Source organism: Scleropages formosus, chromosome 16 (genome assembly GCF_900964775.1).
Source record: "Scleropages formosus chromosome 16, fSclFor1.1, whole genome shotgun sequence".
Classification (NCBI taxonomy): Eukaryota; Metazoa; Chordata; class Actinopteri; order Osteoglossiformes; family Osteoglossidae; genus Scleropages; species Scleropages formosus.
The window spans coordinates 23,781,527-23,806,557 of NC_041821.1; the positions used below are offsets into that span (position 1 = coordinate 23,781,527).

General features: G+C 38.2%; 1 protein-coding gene across 13 annotated transcripts in view; it reads right to left on the reverse strand.

Annotated features, from left to right (window-relative positions):
- dtna (dystrobrevin, alpha) overlaps positions 1–25,031 on the reverse strand; it is a 105,474-nt gene that overhangs the window by 36,688 nt on the left and 43,755 nt on the right. For 10 of the 13 annotated variants that reach the window (XM_018750902.2, XM_018750900.2, XM_018750898.2 and 7 more), the window contains 8 exons: positions 22,484–22,564; positions 18,627–18,840; positions 11,147–11,232; positions 9,497–9,651; positions 8,504–8,609; positions 7,331–7,497; positions 5,041–5,165; positions 1,133–1,141 (listed from right to left, as the gene is read on the reverse strand). In XM_018750902.2, coding sequence (XP_018606418.1) covers positions 1,133–1,141; positions 5,041–5,165; positions 7,331–7,497; positions 8,504–8,609; positions 9,497–9,651; positions 11,147–11,232; positions 18,627–18,840; positions 22,484–22,564 — 943 coding nt within the window. The remainder of the gene's footprint in view (positions 1–1,132; positions 1,142–5,040; positions 5,166–7,330; positions 7,498–8,503; positions 8,610–9,496; positions 9,652–11,146; positions 11,233–18,626; positions 18,841–22,483; positions 22,565–25,031) is intronic. The other 3 variants (XM_018750901.2, XM_018750906.2, XM_018750911.2) reach the window with 1 other exon arrangement.

Sequence of the window (25,031 nt, forward strand, 5' to 3'; positions counted from 1 at the left end):
ACTTGCATGTGTTCAGTATTTTAACGATTAGGATTTTTATTCCATTTTTTTTTTTTTTTTACAATCTATCCAGGAGCAATTTAGAGTATTTTGAAGTCCTAAACATAACCGGGCCTCTGTATAAATATCAGAGTGATTGCACTGCCTTTAAGATAAATAATATAAACATAAAAACTTAAATTGATGAGATGAACGCTCAAGTTTAGCAATGGAATAATGGTGAATCTGCCACCACATAGAAGACAATCCTGCAAACTCCAGTTGAGAGGTGTAGCAGGTATCAAGCAGGTGTCCCACAGATAATCTGTGCATGTTTCAAGAGAAATTATTGCAGTTCACTGTTGCCAATAGAAACTTAAGTTTTGTGGACAACTAGACTGACAATGAGAATGAGTGTGGCATAGCAATATATAACATAATGTCTTAGATGCAAGTTATGAATCTGTTTTTGTATATACGAAACTACTGGTTTATGTGCACAGGAACAGAAAACAAAGGACAAGATGTGGTGCTAAAAACAATGCCATGCAATTTCTCCTCCAGTAAATATTATTTTCTGTTATGCATTGTTTGATGTGGGTTAATTAAATTCTGAACATCATAACAGAAAATCTTTAGAAAGTTTTATTTAATTCAGATTACTGTACTGTCACCACCAGTAAAAACAACACTCATTTGACAAAACACACCCCTAGGTACAATAAAAATAACTCCCTCATGCATACTGGAACTAAAACATGTACAACAATATATCTTGCATATAAAAAAAAAAATGAGTTGAGATATTTCAGTTGCTACTTTCATGGTTTTCTTTTCAAATGGTCTTATTTTGCAAATTTATTTATTGGCCTTTATCTGAAGTTTCATCATTAATTTTTAACGCACAATATTGTTCTTTCCTAATCCCTGCCATGTTTTAAAGTTATTCAAATGTTTCAAATACAGTTTACTATCAAATTATGTCAGATTTGAAAAATATAAATGAATTTACATTATATATTCAAATTATACATAACGAACAGATTGACATATTTACACTCACAGGAAGATATGAGAAGTTTCACTATAGATTCATACCTTACACTATTAATTTTAACTAGACAAAAAATAAAAATGGTTAAATATTACTTACCAAGTATCACTATTGTGCAGCACAGGAAAAAACAAAATTTTGTTAGACTGAAATTGTACATCTATTTATCTCATAACAAATGCTGTAAAAAAATTACCAAATAAATCTTCAACACATGATAAATCACAACTGCTACATCTTTGGTTCAGAAGAAGCCACAACCAAAAATTTATGTCAATTTTTTTACCTTTGACTGTCAGGGGTATTATGGCATTTTCTAGTTAACCCAAATTCAATGTTTGTATAAACACTTATAATAAAAAAATGAATAAAATTTTAAAAAAAAAACACAGAAATGTCAGATTTATAATGTAATTTATGTCTACCAGAATAAAAATATTTTTGGAAAAAATATTTTTTTTTAAATAAATCCAGTAGTGTTCATATTAGTCATCATAATTAAAACTCAGTCACACAAGCAAACATGGTTGAGCATGGACGGAGAGAAATGAAAGCAATGTTCTGCCTGGCTTGACTTTTTACTGTACAATGGTACAGACAGACTACCACAGGACTTCATATTGAGGACTATGATCTGCATGAATGAACAATGATCTGTCATATCAAAGTTTAGTTAGTGCAGTAGGACTTACTGAATGAATGGATAATAGCATATTATCAATTACTGTAATGCAAGTTCAATGCCGTGATCATGAAGGAAATAAGACTGAAAATTTTGTTTCTAAAGTCTCAGGATGTTATGAGTGAATCAATATTATTGCATTTCTAATGCGATTGCTGTGTCTGGAAAGAAACGAAAGACTCGAGACAGGCCAATGTTTGAAAGATTTACCATAAAATCAAGACCTTCTGCTCAGTCCCTAAAATGTGAAATATTTTCTGAGTTTTAGCTACACTAGTACCGTATGTTACAAACACTTAGTTATAAATGTGTTCAGGTTATCCGCTCATTTCTTTCTGTGTTGCATCTACAATTTGTTCAATGCAGAGTAAAAATGACTTGGGTTTCTGCTTGCCACCACTAATTGTCAATAAAACACAGTCAGAGGTTAAGAACTGCCTCCATTCCACTCATAGTGTTTACTGTATTTATTGTCTGGTGTTCCTGAATTCAGTGATAACAAGATGAGGAATGGTACATGTGTTTATGGGATGAATCTAAAAACAATCTTCATTGAATAGGGGGTTTGTGTAGAGAAAGTGTTTTTATTTCCAGTTATTTTTAATTTAGTTTTAATTTTCATGTTTCTCAAAGTTAACAGTTTGAAAGAGTCTTACAAATTATTCTTATTTTCTATAGCTCTCAAGAGACAACTGCTTCATTAAGTTTTTTCTGGCCATATACAGTATATGATGAAGCTGAAAGCAGCCTTTAGATGATGAACATGGGACATGTACAGTACTGTGCAAAAGTCTTAGGCACTTAGATATATCACAAAAATATTTGTTTTAGACGGTTATTAAATGTCTTCTGCAATAGTGTCAATGGGAAAGAGCATATTTTAAATTTCCAAACATTCCTTTTTGCAAAAAGTTACAGTATTACAGTAAGGGTTCTGTATGTCGTTAAAGAAAGTATACACACACACACACACACACACACAGCGTCTGAGACCATTTGTCCTGAGCGGTGTCACAGCGAACAGGAGCCTAACCCAGTAACACAGGGCACAAGGCTGGAGGGAGAGGGGACACACCCAGGACGGGACATCAGTCCATTGCAAGGCACCCCAAGCAGGACTCGAACCCCAGAGCCGCCAGAGAGCAGGACCCGGCCAAGTCCACTGTGACCCCGCTTGGGACAAGCGGTTGTTGATGATGGATGGTTACTAAGCTTTGTAGGAAGTTTATGAATTAAGAGCATTGTTTTTGGAAGCATTCTCACTTTACAGCTTTTTTCCCCAACCAAGTGCCTAAAACTTTTGCACAGTACTGTATATATGATCGGTTACTAAACAGTAGGTTGTTGATTTTTTTTTTCCAATAATTTCAAGCAAGTCTTAATTTTTACATAGATTTGAAGTTAATACAAATAACAGAAGTATCACATTGCAATGTACTGGTGTCACTTTGAGGGGTGAATCCTGTCTTGCACCCTATTTTCAGGATATACCATAGACCATAGCAATTCTGCACTGGACAAGGAGCTACTGATCATGGAATGGAAGTGTGGCAGTTTTTATTTATTGAATGAAACTGAATGGAAGTGTGGCAGTTTATATTTATTATAGCTTTGTCTGAGATTAGTACAGAACCTGACCTATTAAAAATATCTATATATTCAGATTTTATTGATTGCGACATGGTAAAAGCAAGGTTACAAACAAATCGAGTTACTAAACATTCTTTTATAATTTACTTCAAACAAAAACAAAGAAGTCCTGCACTGATTCACTGATGCAAATATAGTCCTGAACAATATTTTGATCAGAAATCAAGATAATTAACTTCAACCATCAAATTAAGAAATTCTCTCTCAGTACAGATTCTAAAATTGTCCCAAGGTCAGTTTCACTATGAGCAAGTACAGTTTCCTGCTTGCAGTTATAATTTGTTGGAACTTATTAGAAATAATTAGAGGATCTTAGAAGCATATAGTTCTTTGTTCATATTCACACACACACACATCATCTGAACCACTTATCCCATACGGGGTCGCGGGGAGCCAGAGCCTAACCCGGCAACACAGGGCGCAAGGCTGGAGGGGGAGGGGACACACCCAGGACGGGATGCCAGTCCATCGCAAGGCACCCCAAGCGGGACTTGAACCCCAGACCCACCAGAGAGCAGGACCCGGCCCAACCCGCTGCGCCCCCGCTGTTTATATTCAGTCATTTTTAAACTAGTTTAAAATATTTTAGATTTTTTTTTATTTTCTATACCTATATCCAAAGTATCTATACAATATTTTTAAAGTTTTAATTTTATGTATCTTTTATGTACCATCATAAAAATCAAAACAAGTGAAATTTAGAGGTAACTTCAACAGAATGCCCACTAGTCTTTCCAGGATTGTCAGTACTATGTGCATGCATGTATTATCTCAGCATTTTTGCAGAGAGGTTAAATGAGAAGGTGTTGGAACCCTTGGAAGACTATATCAAGGCCGATTATCCTTAAGTTTTCTTGGTGGTTTTTCCCTCTTACTCCACGACTCTAGAATCAAGTTGCTCCCATTTTACATCTGCTTTTTGATCTAAGTGTGATAGGTAGTGCCTTCAGTGAGGAGTGCCATATTGATGTCAACTGTCCATCTTGGTATATTATAATTATTAAGCTTTTTAAACAGACTTTTTTCTACATGGTGACTAAAATGTTATACAAACTACTTTATTATGATTAACCTGTTTATATGACAGGATATTTTTACTGAAGCAAAACAGGTCTGGTACCTTGCTCAGTGGTAATGTAGCAACATGGATTTGAACCTGGAAACTTCAGATTACAAGGCGACAACCTTTACCTCTATATGGCATGCTGCTCTGTACTTGTGATTGACCATCATCAAGTCTACCTTGGGAATAGACAAGCTGAACTTCTACGAACTCACAATGCTCTTCAACGGGTGGGCTGTTGTCTTCACATGTCATCTCAGGATTTTTTTTTTTTTTTTAGCTTGCTTGCATTTTCCTTTATGTCAAGTGGGTCATTAAAATCGAGGATGTGTAAAGCTAAAAGTATACTGTATATGCCCATTAAACAATTTAAAGTAATTTAATGGAAGAACAATGCTAAACAGCCATCTTATGTGCAAGTCTTATTGCCTGGTACTCAACACAGTGTAGTCAGGGCTGAAAGCAAGCATGCTGGCTAGTCAAGGCAATGTGGGAAGGGTTGAGAGGGAGTATGTTGCATACTCACACGATATGAGCTGGGCTGACAGAGAGAGCATTCTGGGTATTCACACGATGTGGGCCGGGTTGAGAGGAAGCATGCTGGATACTCACACGATGTGAGCTAGGTTGAGAGGCTTCTCGGGCTGGTCTGGGAACATGGGGTGCAGTGGCTCACCACTGGAAGCACAACTGAGCGACTTGCTCAGGGCGTTCGTTAGCTTCTTAGCAGGAGATTTCTACAAAAAATGAAAAGGGACAAAGTTCCAGCAATTATGTATACATAATTGGTTTTACATATTTTGTGAAACGAATTACGTTACAATACTGTATGACCAGCAACAGTCAAAATCCAGATTTACAGAAAGGTCCCCAAAATACTTTTTTCATTAATGTTCATAAATAAACCTAACATGCAATGTGTTAACCTTAGTATTGCCCCCACAATGCACTCCACTGCTTAAATGGAGTTCCTAACTTCTGAGTCTGAGTTGAGTCCATGTCACTTGGCTTTAACTCAGTCAGAATCACAAGCTGGATGATGCTTAAGCATAGAAAAGTGAAGATTGAGGGCAAATCATTATATTTTAAGGAGATTATGAAAAAGGCCTGATACACAGCCTCTATACCCATACAAGAGTGCTGTGTTCCTCCTGCTTGGCTGCTGAGAACTTCCACTTACAAGGAATTAAAAGCCTACAGGATCTGTTTTGGTCCAAATGCAGGATGGAGCTCTTTCTTGACCTACATAAACTTGTATCATATCTGTCATGTTCATCTTTGTATTTCTTATCTGACTCTATGGGCATTTGCCCAAGGTATGTGTGCTGGCAAAAAAATGGGTTATCAGACTCTGCTTTGATAATACTGTGTCTGCACCTATTTGTTTGTTTGGAAAGGTTTGAATTGTGCATCACATTAGTGAAAAGCATTTCAGATTCCAAGGGTAAAAATGGGACCACAGGGAAATTTTGTACCATGAAGACTAATAAAATTAAAGTAACTAGATTTATCCCTAGAATGAGTCAAAGACATTTTCCTGACTGAAGAGATAAAGTACATAAACTGAAGATTGCCTTTCTAAATAAGCAGGTTTTGGTTTTATGTACAGTCATCCCTCTAATTACATATGTAACTTGTTTCTGAAAATTTGTAAGTTGAATAATTAATTCTTAAGAATTCTTAATTAAGAGTGTGAATACAACAGACTCTTAATTATCATTAATTAAAAAAATGGTTCCTGAGCCTGAACATGGAAAATCTTTGCTTTTTTTAAAACATGGACATAGAAATTATTCAAAAAAGTCAAAATTATCAAAAGAACTCGTCACCTTTAATCCAGGCTTAAGACTCACATGTTCAAAACTGCTTATTTACCACTTTACTCTTTACAGTTCTCTTTTTTTCCTTCCCATTCCTTGTGTACCTTAGTATTATTTTTCAGTTTTTAAAAGGTTATTTCATTGTGTTATTTTTTGGGTGGCACAAGTGTGTAGTGGGTAGCACTGGTGTCTCATGGCTCCTGGGCTGTGGATTTGGGTACAACTCAAAATTCTCCATACTTATGAGCGTTCTGGTTTCCTTCCATAGTTGATGTGTTTCAGGTGACTCTAAACTGTTCTTTGTTTGGGTGCATTTGCTCTGTAATGGACTAGCATCCTATCTAGGGTGTACTCTACCTCATACCCTACACTTCTGAGAGGATTCTAGGTATTTATATCATGTGTGTTGGGTTGAGAGGGCACCTGCTCCAGATTGCTGCTATCTTGCATTGGACAAGGAGTTATTTATAATGGATAAATGTATTCTTTATTGCTTTAACTTTTTGAATTCTATTTTTCATTTTTGTTATTTTATTGTTTTGTTCTTTTATTGTTGCAGTTTTTTTAAAATGCTGCATAAAAAATTATTATTATTATTAGAAAACTGCCCAATGAGGCAATTCCCATTACGCAATTACTGTATTCGCTCATAAAGCTTACAGTCACTCCCTGGTGACCTATTCCTAAACTATCATTTGCTGTAACTTTATGTGATTGATTTACTATTAATTTATCTGTAACATTATTGCCTTTCAAGACAGTCCTATGTGTTTATCACTTCAAGTTTTAAACTGAGAGGAAAGGGTTTCATTTAGCTTTTCAACATCTGTTAGGACTTTCTTTAAAACTTTATTTGTTTTAAGGCTCTACACAACATTCTATACTGTACACTATGATAAAAGTCACACGATTTCTGAGAGATGCCTGTCAGTGAGCACATGGGTATGAGACAACCACTTGAAATATATGAGGAATGAGTGCCATACTTAGTTTATGGAACAACACATACTTTACATTACACTTGGGTGCTCAGTTTAAGAAAATACATCTCTGAAAAGCTGCTTAATTCACTCTCAACTTACCCATGATGTATACTCTTTCATTTGGTGTTGGTTGCTATGGGAACCGCTGGCATGTCCCCTCCAGAAGCAGTCCTGACAAAGCTGGTAATTATGACATTGCTGGCAGCGATACCGGAAGCCCATCATGCTTTCGCTATGGCAGTAGGAGCACTCGACAGGGTGAAACACTGTACGGTGTGTTGAAGAAAATCAAAGCCAGTGAGGGCAGCCAGATATCACATATTGTACAGTTGCATAGAACAGCCCTGCTGGTGGTTGTGCATTTATAATATTTTCTCTGGAGATCCATTTGTACTGTTGAAAAGGGTTTGGTGAGAAGCCCACAGGACAGGATGGGATGAACCATGAAGCCTAGGGTCTACTGCTAAGTATCACCAGGAGCTATAAGTCATATTATAAATATGTATATAATAATAGAGTTTTTGGATGTACAACATTTTGTGTTTTCACTTCAATAAATGCAGGCCGAAACTGATTTTATAGTTGTAGTAGTAGCAGTTCTAATAAAATCAATTTCTTCTGAGTGATTACATTATAAAATGTAACAAAATTCAAATTATGAGCTCCAAAGTTATCAAGAGAGATATGTGCTTTAATGAGATTCTCTTTCACTAAGGTAAGGCTATCTATTGCAAATATAACTGGTGTAACTACAGCATTAGAAAAAGCATGCTTTGTGGGTGAAATGTAGGCCATATAAAAACATAGTAACTGCTAACCCATATGTTGCAGCAAAAGTTTATCCACAACACACAACAGAAGTGCTTCTATGTACAAAGAATTGTGCAGCCATATATTATACCATATCAAGTACTGTGCAATATATTACACCTGATCAATCACAGTTTTTTCAATATAACCACTATACACATACACACATACATCATCTGAAACCACTTGTCCCATATGGGGTTGCGGGGAGCCAGAGCCTAACCTGGCAACACAGGGTGAAGGGCTGGAGGGGGGAAGGGACACACCCAGGATGGGACGCCAGTCCGTCGCAAGGCACCCTAAGCAGGACTTGAACCCCAGACCGACCGGAGAGCAGGACCCGGGCCAACCCACTGCACCACTGCGCCCCCCCATAACTACTATAGATATCTGTAAAGTAATATCACATTTACATTGCTTTTGAACATGAAGTCATTTACGCCGATTTACATAATAACCTACCATTCTCCACATTGGCCAGACGATGCATTAGAGGTAGCCAGACCAGACACTGCGGAGGGGGGTCTGACATGAGCGTGTCCAAGAATGTGTTGAGAGAGACCTTTTTCTTTCATCGGGAGGTTAAGAATATATATCAGAAACACCATGCAGATTATTGCCATTATTATTACAATTACTATTATTTTTCAGGAACTAATAAGAATTGTATAAAACCATTAATACATCTTCAATGAATGAAAAACTGTAGGTAAAAATTATGTTGGATCATTCCCCTTAATTCACACACACACACACACACACACACTGGCTGAAGCCGCTTGTCCTGAGCGAGGTCGCAGCCTAACCCGGCAACACAGGTTGGAGGGGGAGGGGACACACCCAGGACGGGACGCCAGTCCGTCGCAAGGCACCCCAAGCGGGACTCGAACCCCAGACCCACCAGAGAGCAGGACTGTGGTTCAACCCACTGCGCCACCGCACCCCCCGTTCTTAATTCTTCACCCTTAATTTAAATGCAATATTTATTTACTTTACATAGGCCTATAGTCTATATTGAAGCTCTATATTATAAAGGATGTATAAATTCCAGGAGACTGTATCTAAATAAACTGATTCATTGAACATGTTACCGAGTACAAAGATTTTACTGCATCATGTAGTTCATTCCCCTTCCTGAACGTTTGTCATGTTTGTTGTCTGAATGTTGAAGCAGCTCCACATTGAAAATAAAAAGCTAGGTGTACTGAACATAACAAAAAGTAAGCCTGTTTTAAATTTTGATGTAGTGAATGGCTTTTCTGCACTGGCAAAATTACAGAATAACTACAAATACAAATACAAATGTTAAACTATATTAAATTACTTTTGCGTTTTGGCTTATGGCAGTAAGCTTACCTCAGTGCAGTTTGTCTCAGTAGCTTCAGCCACGTTGTCATGTCATTTAAGAAGGGCATTACTCAAAACTGACCAAAATAGCATAAGTTCTGAACATACCTGTTGCGCAAAGCAGGACCTTGTAGCCTGCTCAGTGTAGCCAAAAGAGGGGCCCTCAAACACAGTGGTTGGCAATTTTAGGACTTCTTTCAGGAACTGGTCAAATTTGGAGTAAATCATCATACCTTCCGAGTCCGATATCTGTGAAAAAATATCTGGGACAACAGAAAATCATTATTCTAGAAAATGCCTCAAAATTATATCATCATATGCAGATGTTGGCAGTTTATATCAAAATATACAGAGTTCCACATGGTTCAAAAATGTTATCTTATTATCATAAGTTATACTTGAATGATGGGGGACCTGATTAATTCTTTCTGACTTGCAAGAAGAGAAACTAGAAGTATAATGCCTCTCGGTCTACTGAAGACCTGTAACACCTGTATGCTGAAGTGCTGAAGTATTCTTTTTATGCATTTGGTCGATCTTCCATTGAACTGCTTCTGATTTTGCTGCCGAGTTCCTGTTCATCTTAGGGACTTTCAGCTGACCGACTCCACCTGCTTTACATGACTTAACACAACTTGTTTTTCATGCTCCTTTGGAAAAACTGGCTGGGAGACATGAGCAGAGCTCTGCTAAAAGTGCTCTATCACAATGCTGTGTGCATAGAATTTGGTCAGGTGTGTGGTTTTTTTTTAACAGGAACAAACTTTTACACCCATTCTGCCCATTGTGTCTTGTTCCTTTTGTTCACTCTTTGGACTGAAGTTCTTTTGTCGCTGAGATAACATGACAGCTTTGAATGTAGTAAGGTTTTCAGTCCTTGCATTTCACACTGCTTATGAAGGAGGCAGCCTGAAAACATGCAACAGGTTCTCTGAAACAGGTTTAATATTTTTCTTATGGTGATTAATAACACTTTAACTTTCCAAACTACCTTGGTAAATATTAATAATGGGTATGTAATATTATCTGGTATTAATTACTGTATATAAATAATATGTTATTGCATTTAGTCATTGCCAGGCTAATTTTAGGAGAAGGGACTGGAACACTGCCAGTAATGGCACTTATCTGATATCTACACAACTGGAGTACATGCCCTGTCCTATGAGGTCTTATGGCTGGTACAGTTTTAGTTGAACAGTTGAGAAATAGCAATATAAAGTTATTCTGGTAAAGGTTTCTGGAAATAAAACATTACATGTACAAAATAACAAGCAGAGTTGAAAAGTGAAGATTAACATCTTAAAATATTTTAAAATGTCTAATTCTATCCATGATGTCATATAATGCAGAATACACAAAATACATTTTAGCCTAAAATATAAATACAATAAAAACAAATATTTTTTTTAACTTTAATTAATATCACTGTATTTTTATTCAGATATTCCAGCAGTGACAAGGAGCTCCAGCTCTCCCATGATGTATTGCTAATGTACTGCCAACGGAGTTCCTTTGTACACAGTTCAATGATAATTGCTTCTGCAGTTGTATTGGATTTTTTTTTGCACATGTTTCTTCAGTGTTTTGAGAAAAAGAAGCTGGGTTATCTTACTTAGATCTTTTTGGAAATAATGCACAAAATCTAAAATATGAAACAGCACAAAAGTTTTTCTGTCTTTGTTTAAACCAAATTACAGCAACACAATTACATTTTGTTCAATTAACAAATTCTCCAGATATAAAGGCTTGACTTACATCTTAACTTGTCTAGCATCTTCCCTCCACAAATTGTTGCCAAGGCTATCTTCACAACAAAGACAGAAATTTTTCCAAGGCCTTCCCTAAAGATAGGAAAAAACAAAAAACCACAAAAAAATAAACACACACACACACAGAGCAAAATATCAATAAGCTTGTGTTTCTCAAGGAGGCTTTCATGATGCAGTCAGGCTTAGTGTGCTTTCCAGAACAGGTGAAAAAAAAGAACAATATTTTAGTTTGTCAAACAATACTGAATACAGCTCAGTGTGCTGTGGAATTTATACCATTCACTGAAAGACAAATTCAGTGAAAACAGTAAAATTGTAAATATAAAACAAAATACAGCATCAAATGGCAACGTTGGAGCCACTCATATAAGAAAAAGGAATTTAGCTATGTGTCTGATAGTACTTGTCATATTACAGCTGCCACATGACTACCTTTAATACATCATGATATTTGCTTATATAACTAGCCTTTAGAGAAATTCCCCATGTTAAGATTCCAGGCATGTTTACATTTATTTATTTAAAAGATGCTTTTCTCCAAAGCAACTTCCAATGAACTCTATGTAGTGTTATTAGCCCACACACCTTACTCACCAAGGTGACTTACACTGATAGATACACTACTTACACTGGGTCACTCAAACACACACACACATTTTCAGAGCCACTTGTCCCATACGGGGTCATGGGGAACCAGAGCCTAACCCAGCAACTCAGGGCGTAAGGCCGGAGGGGGAGGGGGCACACCAAGGACGGGACGCCAGTCCGCCAGAAGGCACCCCAAGCGGGACTCGAACCCCAGACCCACCAGAGAGGAGGACCCAGTCCAACCCAGTGCACCACCGCACCCCCCACATATATATTTATTTATATGTATATATTATATATTCCCCACTCGCCCCCTTTTGCGGGTGGGCTTACTCCTTCAAGCTCGGGTCCTCTGCCAGAGGCCTGGGAGCTTGAGGGTTCTGCACAGTATCGTAGCTGTTCCTAGGACCGTGCTCTTCTGGACAGAGATCTCCATACATTAATGGAACACACTCTCTCTGTTACTCACACACTATGGGTGAACCTGAACAGCATGTCTTTGGACTGTGGGAGGAAACCCACACAGACACAGGGAGAACATGCAAACTCCACACAGACTGAGCAGGAAGCAAACCCACGCCCTCTCAAACCACCCAGGCACTGTGAAACAGCAGCACTACTCACTGTGCTACCGTGTTAATTTACAGGTGCATGGTTTTGACATTGCAGACTCCTTAGAGAAGTTTTGTACTAACATCTGGAACAGTATAAGTACGGTAAAGTCTTTTGTAGAGTCCCTGTTGAGACCATTTGAGCAATAGCACCACTATCAGGCCAAGCCTGGTAAGTCCGACATAGTGAATTAGTGAATTGTAATGCAGAACTGTACAACACCTATGAAACTGTATAGCTCTATGCCTTGTGGTTTTGGCTGCTCAATGACTTCTAAAGCACAATAATAATAATAACGAAGCAGTTTCCAAGGGCTGGTATGCAGGACAAAGCAAATGAAGTCACCAAATTAAAGAATAAGACTGAATATAATGAAGGTATTCAGGGGGGCATAGTGGCACGGTGGTGCAGTGGGTTGGCCCGGGTCCTGCTCTCCAGTGGGTCTGGGGTTCGAGTCCCGCTTGGGGTGCCTTGTGACGGACTGGCGTGACGGACTGGCGTCCCGTCCTGGGTGTGTCCCCTCTGGCCTTATGCCCTGCTCTGCTGGGTAGGCTCCGGTTCCCAATGACCCCATATGGGACAAGCGGTTCTGAAAATGTGTGTGTATAATGAAGGTCATAGTACTGCTCAAGCCTTATTCTTGGACACCTAGTTATGTACCAAAATATAATTATATTTGTCTTTTACAGGGGGTGTGGTGGCGCAGTGGCGCAGTGGGTTGGACCACGGTCCTCCTCTCCAGTGGGTCTGGGGTTCGAGTCCCGCTTGGGGTGCCTTGCGACAGACTGGTGTCCCGTCCTGGGTGTGTCCCCTCCCCCTCCGGCCTTACGCCCTGTGTTGCCGGGTAGGCTCCGGTTCCCCGTGACCCCGTATGGGACAAGCGGTTCAGAAAGTGTGTGTGTGTGTGTGTGTGTGTGTGTGTGTGTGTGTGTGTGTGTGTGTGTGTGTGTGTCTTTTACAACACATTTACTGGTACTTTTCAAAAAAATTCAAAATGGCATTATTTCAAAGTCTTATGCCTAGTGTACTGACTAATAATGGACTGTGTTTTTAGCAAGAGCATCATATTTTACAGTGCAAAATATTTTATAGTAATTTTACTTTTTTGTAATTTTAGTATTTTTTAAAAAATATTTTAGTACATTGCTATATTTTATAGTCATTCCGTGTGAAAATTGTATTCTAACAGTTGGAATCACAGAACAGTAAACATTTCATATGATCCAGAAGGCAGCATTGTTACCAACATACTTTTGAATTTAAAAATCTCATTGCAACTGGGGAAAATCTGTAAAAGATGTATGCCAAAATGATTGCTGAATCATTTAGAGATGGCTGAACTTCACCGGCAGGTGCTGTTCACAGCTGAATGCTATTCAAGGTTTTAATGTATGAAACTGAACCCAAAACAGCAGTTTTTACAATCATAATCTCTTAAACCCCAGTAAGTAAAAAAAAAGTACAATATTGTACAACATAGAGAACTAAAATCTACAAATGCAAACTAAGAAATTTTACAAAAATTCTGGAACTTGATTCATAACAGTCATATTGTCCAATGCATGAACACATTGCCGAGATCACTTTGGGGCAAGTTTAACGTTGGTCTATAAAAAAGGTCTAGACGGAGTCTGCCTTTGAAAAAGCTCAGCTACACAAGAGTGAACTAGGGTATATGAAGTAAGGGAATACTAAAAAAATCCAAAAACACATCAGGTATGACTGCATACATGTATTAAAAAAGTTTATGTACATTCTCAGCCAGGTTTTAAATCATCACTGTGAACCAGTGGTGTAGCAGTTTCTCAGGTACTGGAAACAGAACTTCATAAAATTATACACAGGCTTATTTAATTCCTTGATATATTTAAAAAAAAAAAACACCCTATGAACAAATAAAGCTCTTCAGTGCTGTACATTTTATTATTTCAAGCTTTCCAATCTGTCTATTAAATGAAAAAATTACTTCTGTGTTTAAGGATTTTACAAAAGGGGGCATGGAGGCATGGAGACATGGGGGCATGGTGACGTGGCAGGTTTGGGCAGGGCCTGCTGTGTGGTGGGTCTGGGATTCAAGTCCTTTTTGGGGTGCCTTGCGATGGACTGGTGTCCTGCCCTGGGTGTGTCCCCTACCCCCCTCAGCCCTGTGTTGCTGGGTTAGGCAAGCAGTTGTAGAAACTGTGTGTATTTCACAAATATTGTTATTCAGTCATCTTCTGGTGTCCTGTTCTGTTTTGTAATATATGTAGCATGTGTCACAAACCAGTCTGAAGTTGTGATAATTTTTTAGTGTCCTTGCAGAATCCATGTTTTAGTAATTTTGTCATCTTTGTTATAGTTCCACGCCAACCAATACATGATACGCTTTTTGGCAGCTGATGTCTACAAGATGTCATGAGATGTTATGAGGTGATTATTACTCATTAATACAGACACTCCGACAGTGTCAGACAATACTGGCACAATTTTCAAACGTGATTGCAGTTTACCACTCAAGTCCGAATGTCATGGGCACAGACCGGATGTTGCAGACTGGACAGGTGAAAATCCGGACTGAGTAACAACAAATGGTATCAACAATCTCAGCCTGCATAAATGAAAAACCAGATATCAGGAAACCGAACAACAGGGGATGAGTGTATCTTGTTTCAATATATTAAATCTGGTGGGACAACAGCATTAGATATTGTCAGTTAGACTAATGAAATAAGTATGCACAGAATTAACCAAAGACCACAGTCTGAAAGGTAATCAGTAACCAACATCAATCTCACACCTTTGTCCAAGGCAAATGACAATGCTAGCTATACTAAACTCCCTAAATAGCAGAGCAGTGTAAGATACACACAGAGACTCACACAAAACTGGCAACTTAGACTCTTCAGTACAACTGAATCACATATTTGGACTGTGGGAGGTAACCCACATGAACATAGCGAGAACATGCAAACTCCTTTGACCTTTGAGTCACCAGCATTACTGCTGTACTGGAGCGATGTCGTGTAGTAGCTCTGCAGTAAGTAGTAGCTCTACAGTTCAGTTTTGCCTAGGCAAGATGTTTTGGGGCAAAAAAAAAAGATAATATAGTTCTAACAGTTTTGCTGCAGGGACTCCAGATAAAAATAATAATCAGAGCAAAAACATTAGGGTTTCGCTGCATGCCTTCCTATTAATACTAACTAAATCTATAGGCTTCCTGCTGCTCAACTATATATATAGCTGAAAGCAATCATTCCCAGGGCCACGAAAATGAGAAAACCAAATGTCCATGATAATTCCACCTGCCACAAATCTTTCGGCCCCCTAAAAATCCAATGCCTTTGTAAGCAGGCTTCAGGGAAACTTAAAGCAAATTTGCAAAGCAAAGCAAATTTACATTTATTTGTTAAGCAGATGCCTTTGCACAGCAAAGTAGTCACATCTGATAACCACCTAAGGCAGGTCTGCAATGATCCAGAGCTTATCCTGGAAGCATGGAGTGCTAGACAGGGTTCACCGATCAGAATGCAGTCCATTGAGGGTAGCCACCTGCATGCATGCGCACACATGTGCACACACTCGCGCTCATACACACACTATGGGCAGGTGAGAGTCACCAGTTGACTTGAAATGCACGTCTTTCAACACTACAGTATGAAGCACAATCACGCTTACTAAAAGAGTTTAATTAACATACAGTGGAATACACTGTAAATATGAAACTGCAAAATACATTAATTGTACGCACATTCCTTTATACTGTAGTACTGTCATGCCACATATGCTATCCACCATAGGTAATGATATTTTGCGAGCAAAATAAGTTTTGCAGCAATACACTAGTGAAGTATTGTGACACCTATTAGATTTATGGTACTTCTTCAGTCAATCTGGTTTACTCACTTGCATGCTGTACTAGCTTCGGAATACATAACCATTCTGAAGTACAGTCATCCTCGAGATTTATCTATTTATCTATTCACATTACGAGAATTCGACTCTCCGGGGAGTCAGCCCTACTTTGACTTAGGGTGCATTTCTTTGTATACAAGAATCAAATTTAGATTTTTGCATAAACTATGACAGGTGAGCTAAACATTTCATTTACATTTATTGATTTAGCTTTTCTCCAAAGCATCTTACAAGGATTACTATGTAGTATTCGGCTGACATCTTTATCCAAGGTGATTAACAGCGACAGAAACACGACACTAAATTGTCAACAATCTATACAGCAGAGTAATGTAATACACATGCATACACAATGAGAAATTTAGTGTCACCAATTTGCTTGAAATGCATGGCTTTGGGAGTAAGCTCACACAAACACAGGGAAATAATACATTACGAACAGCAGGGATCAAACCGATGTCCAGTCACACATCACCATGTCAACTTGTTTGGTGTGTATGAATTCATTTGCACGGTTTTAATTGATTTCTTCTGTCTATCTTTAGCTACAAAAGAACTGAAAAAGCACAGGTAGACAGCCATACAGTATAACAGAGTAATTCATGAAGAGAAACTGCCTTGTTCTGCTATGCTAAAAATAATGTTAATTCCTGAAGTAACTCTGCATTTTAATGGGATTTCAGGATTACAGGAAGCCCCGGAATTACAAACGAGTTCCATGTCCTCAGTCTGTCTTTAAGTCAGATTTTGATGTAAGTGGGAATAGGTATAGGTATGGCGGGTATCGGACATCAGTTTGTCAAATGTTTGACTTAGTATATCGTGTACCTTTCTATGCATAAAAAATATTAAAGAAACGCTTCTGGATACACAACAACATCTCTAATATAACAATACAGTAATAATAATAATACAATGTAATGATGGTAATGATAATAATAAATGTAAGTACAGTATGTATAACAGAGAGACATAGAAAGAGATGATAATAATAAATGTTACTACTGTCATGATGAACAGAGGACACGGAGGAGGCTGGACCTAAGTGCAGCATCGTTTATTCAGAATGAAAGGACTAGATGTGTTCTTGTGGCCAGGGATGGGCGAATGGTTGGTCAATCAGCGAACTAAACAGAGGTGAGGATCTGAAACTGTGGTCAAGGCGGACAGTCGTTATCAAAGAGGCGTGGAAAGAGACTGGGGAACGATGAGGGACAGGACTTGAAGAGCAAAGTGAGGTAAGCTTGAGAATGCAGGTGGGGTGGTGTCTGGATTCTGCAACTGGGAAGAAGTGTCTTTTGTAGCCGAGTGCTCTCTCAGAGAGAGGGAGAAAGAGACAGTGTGTGTGCATGCGTGTGCAAAATATTAAAGGAACTTTAATGTTTACTTTTCCATTGTTCATTAGCATTTCACTTTTCACGTTATTATTTCCTCTTTATTTTCAATTGTGATTGTTTCCTTTTTCTTGGATGCATCACATTTACGCTTTGGTGCCATGTGGTGAGGAGGGAAAAAACAAAAAAATTAAAGCCAAATACAGTAACACACGAGACACTGTTAACAGGAAAAGAAGGAAGTCTGTCCTACCTCGGGCTCACGCGCCCTGCCCACAAGCCTACAAACTGCTGTAGATGCCGTATGTTTTAATGTACGTTGCAAAGTAGCACCTGTTTGTTATTACGAATCATTGTATATACAGTAACTAAAATATTTAATATAATAGGGTTAATTATGAAGTTTTCATTTGATTGTTACTTAAGAGATGACAAAAAAAATCAACTTCCAGTCAGTAAGGAGGTGGTTTGTAAGTGCAGGTTGTATGTAAGTCGGACGTCCATAACTTTGGGACTACTTGTAATGATAGTTACAACATCAATATATGGCAATGAACCTGACAAAGACTTTTTCAGGAATGCATTACCTTTGTAAGGTGGGGGAAGACTGTGATTCTACTTTAATCCATGCACAGACAACTACTGACCACTGCATTCCTGTCTAACTGGAGAATATTGTAACCACATCTGGTTCACTTCAATAATTATTACTGTAACAAAAAAAACATGGGGCTATCTAATGGAGTATAACTTTTCTAAACATGTGGCCTGGAACTGCTTCTGGGAGCTACATTTGTTACTATAACCCTCAATATCACGGTATATTTTACTACAATGCTCTTGTAAGTAGTACATCACAAACTCATAATAATAATCAAACATCTCTTACTACGGTTCTTCTTATTCATCACTGTAAAGATCCCTGTAAACGTGACTGTTACCATGTCACCATGTCACCACATCACACCCCACAGTGACTGACTCAATCACCGGTGACTTTAATTTACAAGTCAACATAAGAAACGAGCAGAAGGTACTTACGGGTCATAGGCAGCCAGCAAGAAATTGAGGACCAGACTAATAGACTGCTCTACGTTAATCTGGTGGGTGGTGGGGATGCGCTTGTTCAGCTGGTAGAAGATGGTAGACAGTATTGCTTCTAGCCGAGCCACAGTGAACTGGGTGTTGAGGTCCATGGTGTTGAGACCATTCTCTCGAAAGGCCTCTATAACATTCCAAATGTCCACTAAATGCACTGTGGATAGTTAAAAAATGACAGTTAATACAATAGATATGCAGTGCTTTATATATCTCTACAATCATACCATTTGCCGTCATTATAATGCCTAAAAAAATTAGAAAAAATTTAAAAAAATAGGAGCTCACCATTACACATAACAATGAAAGACATTTTCAAATAGTAGAAGCGACAAAAGTGTTGACTACATAAATTTATACACCTGTCGAGTCACAGCCACTGGTTGGAACTGAGTCTGCAAAATGCTGCATTCATAACCACGACAAACTTTAGAGTAAAATGTACCAACTGAAATATATGACATTGTGCAGTTTTATCCATTCTTCATGAAAGAATTACTCAAGCTCTTCCAAACTGGCTGTTGGGAGTCAGACAACGACCCACATAAAGAAGGCAAAAAAAACTTGCAAGGGCAGCTGGTAGTATACGGGTTAGTGTTGCTGCATTTGGACCCACAGGTTGCTGGTTCAAATCTTACCTCCTGCTGCAGGACCCTTAAGTAAGGTATTTACTCTAAATTGCTCCAGTAAAGGTTACCCAGCTGCATAAATGGATAAATAATGAAACAGTGTAAGTCACTTTGGGGGGGGTGAGAAGTGTCAGCTAAATGAATAAATGTAAATGAGACTTACAACATCCTTAACCATTACAGGTGGTCCCAATTTATGATGGGGTTATGTTCTGCAAAACCCATCCTAAGTTGAAAATGCATTTAATACACACCTCTATGTGACAGACTAGGTGATGTGGATTGCTGCTGCTACCCAGTATCTCTCTGCATATTGCTTGCCTGGGAAAAAATTTGAAGTACCGTTTCTACTGAATGTCTATTGCCAGCTCACCGTTGTAAAGTTGAAAAAAATCACAAGTCGAACCATTGTAAATTGAGAACCACCTGTACTTATCATTGCAAGTCAATGAGAATGGATAATTTGTAAACACATTTCATAACAAGAACCTGTTCACAGCATTGGCGTTTATACATGTGTATAATACAGGCTGATTGTTCTAAGCCTAGCTACTATACTACAGTATGTAGTCATTTTAAACTCTAATATGCAGGTCATCAGGATTTATAAGGTAAGTGGGTATCATGTCTGGGTATTGGAAAAACCACGTGTTAGAGAGGATGAGATTAGAGAAATCTTGTATTTCTGATCTGTGCACTGGTTGTAACTGCGTTTATAGAACTAGTTATCTGCAAATCTGTACTCATCCACATTCTAATACAAAAATAAAATTTGTAAGAGCAGTTGTGTTTCTCCATTTATTAAAAATGTTTTGGTTTTTAGATTGCAAGTAGCGAAAGCTTCTTTTTTTTTAATTCATCCAAACTCTAGGTCATAAGTTAGACTGGCCAGTGGAATGTTGGGAGCACAATAGAGATGTCTCTGGGGATGTCCTTGGGGAAAAGGTGCTGCGACACATTCATCTTCATGTGAAAACAAGTCAGCCTAGTCTCTAAAAATGAACTTGCAATGCACCATTAACAAAGTCCTGCAAGCATGCAAAAATGTCATGGCACCTTGAATATGAATAATTAGCACCATTTCATAGTCGAGTATGATAATTTAAACATATTGCATTTTAACACGTCACATGCAAAACATTTCTGTTCAACCTCGCTGCTACACCATTTCAAAGATGTTTCTTCTTGTGTCTCATCATATGTTTATAATCTCTACTAGTACACTAGGTTCAAATGTCACTATAAAAGAAGCTGCACAACTTTAAATGGTGTAAGTGACTTACAAAGGTGGGAAATCATCTTTGGGCAGTTCAAAAAATAGATAGAGTAGTAGATAACTGAAATCAAAATTGCTTAATAAGGACTACCACGCCTGTTGGACCAAGGCAGCCACTTTTTCACTAATATTAAAGTCTTTATTGACCCTACACATAAAGATTGCGAACTGTGCAGTGTTGCTGACGTGTACTTTCATTAAATTGAGTGTGAGTTAATAATGCTCACAAACTGAATTTTTCATCTTTAAAGAATTCTTAAAACTCCTGGCTAACTTGTCAATATGACGAGCCAGTCTGTCACTATAATCTTTTAGCAAACTCTAGTTATATATCAGCAGCTCACTCAAAAAAATTCTTTAACAAATGACTGATTGCTTGATTTGGAAGAAATTTTTGCCACTCAGACTCAAGTATGTATAAGTATGACAGACAAAAAAGTAACTAATTTATTGTTAACTGTTTAATACAGTCATAAAGTGACAGTATACATACGAACCCAACTGCACAAAGCCATAGTATGGCCATTAAGAATGACTGAATAGCAGCTAAACAATAAACCCCTGCAATGCTGACAAGGAAAACCAGGTTTATAAAAGCAAGTAATATAATTACATTTATAACTATTAATACATACTGTACTACATACCATAAATACAATACAAGTAGTCCTCAACTTACAATGACCCAACTTGTAATGACTGCCATGTCCACCTTATTATTATTTTCAAGTCCCCACATTTGGACCACTTCATCTGCTGTACAACAACATGAACTGGCTGCACTGTTGCAAGGCATCTTGTTTCTTATCGACTCAGCCAGTTTGTCTTTCAGTGATTGTGTTTTATTAACAAAAACATTGTTTAATTTACACAAAATTTCCTTTGTGATTCCATTTAAGTTACTTCTTTAAATGAATAGCAAGCAAAAACACAAGTACTGTATTGTAGTGCTGCAGAAAAGAAAAAGCAAAGCAAAACAGATTTAAAAAATTAGTGAAAAAATATAACAAAGCCCTGTTATGCAACATGGCATTTATTCACATTAACTGTTTATATCACTATTATGTTTTATGTAATACAGTATCAGGGGATTTGCAACTTACGATGCGGTTTTCAGAATAGAACCCAGCTGTAAATCAAGAACCACAGTGCCTTGCAAAAGTATTCAAGCCACTTGAAAGTGCAAAGCAAAAATTTTGGTGTGTGGCCAAATTACAATAAAACTGATGCTTATACGGGGGTGCGGTGGCGCAGCAGGCTTGGCCAGGTCCTGCTCTCTGGTGGGTCTGGGGTTCGGGTCCTGCTTGAGGTGCCTTGTGACAGACTGGCATCCTGTCGTGGGTGTGTCCCCTCCCCCTCCTGCCTTACGCCCTGTGTTGCCAGGTTAGGCTCCGGCTTGCCATGGCCCCACTTGGAACATGTGGCTTCAGCAAGTGTGTGTGTGTGTATGTGTGTGTGATGCCTGTAGAGTTCCAGTTCATCAATCCTAAAGCCTTGATGAACAACAAAGGTTTTCATGGTCTTTAGACACATCACAGAAGGGATATGCCACTTGTGGTGTAAACATGAAGGGGTATTTTGTGTGAGTATTTGAAAGCATTTCCATGAGTGTGAGTGCTTCCACCAACTGTGCATTCTGTCCATTTCCATTTCCAAATGCAACTACATTATACTGCAAGAAAACTACCTACACTATAAGCTCTGAAACTGATACTGGATGAGTAAAAGGAGCTTGATTATTTACATTTTCTGAATTAACAGTTTTTTTTTTGCCACAATGGTTTGCAGTGTACTTAAATTTGCTGTAGTTACTGTCAAATGTACTTTCCAAAGTACATATAAACCTTCATAATAATAAAAATAGAAGGAAAACACAATTTTACATTTTTACTTACAATTGCATTTCTTCTGGACAAATCTGAGTTTGCATGCAGTTCTATAGGTGGATAATCGAATACGATCCAAGTCTTGAGCCCCTGTGAACATAAATTGAAAGGTTAAATTTTGATCTTCATGCTGAGAAGAATCACAGTAACCAAGGAAGTCCTCGGCCCATGCAAATGAAATTGCAGGGCTTGCTGGTAGCATGAACCCAAAGGTTGCAGGTTCAAATGCCACATTTGGCTGTAGTATCCTTGAGCAAAGTACTTACCCTATGATTTGCTCCAGTAAAAGTATCTAGGCATAAAAATTGCTACATAATTGTAAGTAGCTGCACACTCTAAATTGCTTTGAAGAAAAGTGTCAATTAAATGTAAACATTTACTCGATTACTCCAATCCATAAAGTTATGGAGGTAGCTGGTAATGTAGTGAATAGAGCTATTGCCTTTGGACTCAGCGACAGGTTTGAATCCTACCTCCAGCTGTAATACCCTTGAGCAATATACTTAACCTCGTAAGATCAATTACCAATTACCTTGCTGTATCAATGGGTGTAAAATGGAGAGTGTGACTGGCTACTATGCTACAGACTTATATCCAGTGATTCCTGGATCACCTCTGGACCACTAAGACTAAATAGTTATTGTACAAGTGCTACTATATTTCAACAAAAAAATGCTATTTAGGGACACTGAAACAAAATTCTGTTGAAATTTTTTTGAGGGGTTAGGGTTAGTTTGTGGAAAGCTGGTGCAGAAGAGGTTGATATCAATGAGATATACAGGTGAAACGAAACACATCACAAAATCGAGATAAATCACAACTGGTTTTGTGCGGGAGGGAGAAAGTAACATGGTGCAGGAGTGGATGTGTCTTGATAGATGGGGTAAGGCACGGGACTGGAAGTTGCTGACTGATGTGGGTAAACAACTCTAGGTGATGTACATTATTTTGGTAACCACGTTGCAAACTGGTATGGTGTTATATTCTGAGAGCAAGTGGATTGTGTACTTTATAGAGTTAATAGCGCTGCTTGAGGATGCTATAGGAGAAGCATTTGAATGGAAAATGTTAAAATATGTGGATTTGGTGGCAGAGAAAAGCGACCACAAGTGAGATCAGTAGAGATAGGTGTTGTGATTTGTGGCTAAATCAGCTCCTGGTGGAATTTGATATTAGAGGCCACTTGTTAAGGTTGGTAGAAAAGGAGCTTTCTCAGGCTGCTGAGAAGGCTAGTCAGAACAGAGCAAGTTAGTTAGGGTTGCAGGTCAGAGGGTAGTAAAGTTTCAGTGAGGTAGGCTGGAGGTGGTTTGCAGTGGGGGGTTAGCTTTTTAGTAGTAGTTATGGAGGTATGGTATTGGTTCTGATCAGACTGATTTGAGTTTGTGAAGCAGGGTGGGTCTGGGATGCCAGATGTCACTGTTGAGCCTTCTCAAGGTATTGTGGACCTAACTCAATGAAACACTGATGAAGGGAGGTGCCCATTTGATAACATCAATGAAATATCCATTTTGACACCCTGTCGGTCAATGTGGTGATGGGGAGAGGATTAAGCCTTAGTCTTGAGTAGTGGAGATGTATGATGGAATTGATGGATGTTTCTTCTGGGGCTTCATGTGTAAGGTGGTGACATCAGGGGAACTGGCCCTTAGTGTACAGTCTATGATATAAGTGCACAAAATGTAACATATTATCCTGCGTATGCTGAATAAATGACACTGAGAAAAACTCTGTGAATCTCAGTGGTTTTTCACAGTAAGGGAGGGTACTGAAGTGGTGTCCCATTTCCTTGTTATGCACAAGGAATGGGGAAAAATGAAGGAAATTTAGACTTTACTAAATTCATTTAACTGATTACTTGTTCACCAAGCTTACAGTACAATGTACCCTTCCAGCTTACTGAGCCAGTGAATACACACATGGAGCACTATTGGACAATTACCGAGAAGTGCTTTTCATTCTTCCCACACTTTTCTGGCACAGATGAAAAAGTTGAACATCAGAATGTATAAATTCAAGCACTGAAATGGAAAAACTAAAGATGTGTATCTCTTTGATTTTAACTGTTTGTGATTTGAACTCTGCAACGGCTAAAGAACCTTACAGCAGCTTATTGGGCCTCTGCATTATGGTGTTTTAGTCTTTGCTGATATACTTAGATTAGGTACTTCTGTTTTTACACAGGATTCTGAAAAACTTCTTGAACGTAGTCTTCCCACCACTTCAAAAGCCAGGCCTCAAGGTAAATCAGAATGCCTGGTATTGAAGCATGTCCACAGATCAAGATAAAGTAGCTGCGGTAAAAGCATGGGAATGGCTAGTATATATTGATCAACTTCTTGTTTTTGAGATTCCGTGTATTCTGTAGAAGGATACAGTTATCTTCATGTTGTTATCACCACAGCTGAAGCATTATTTAAAAAAAAAAAAAAAAAACATATAGACTAGAACCATATAAATAACCCTAAAGTAAATACATGAAAATTACAGAAAATAAATGTTCAGTTTGTTGATCAGGTGAAGCCATTCATTTCATTAAAAAATATTAACTGCTAAATAC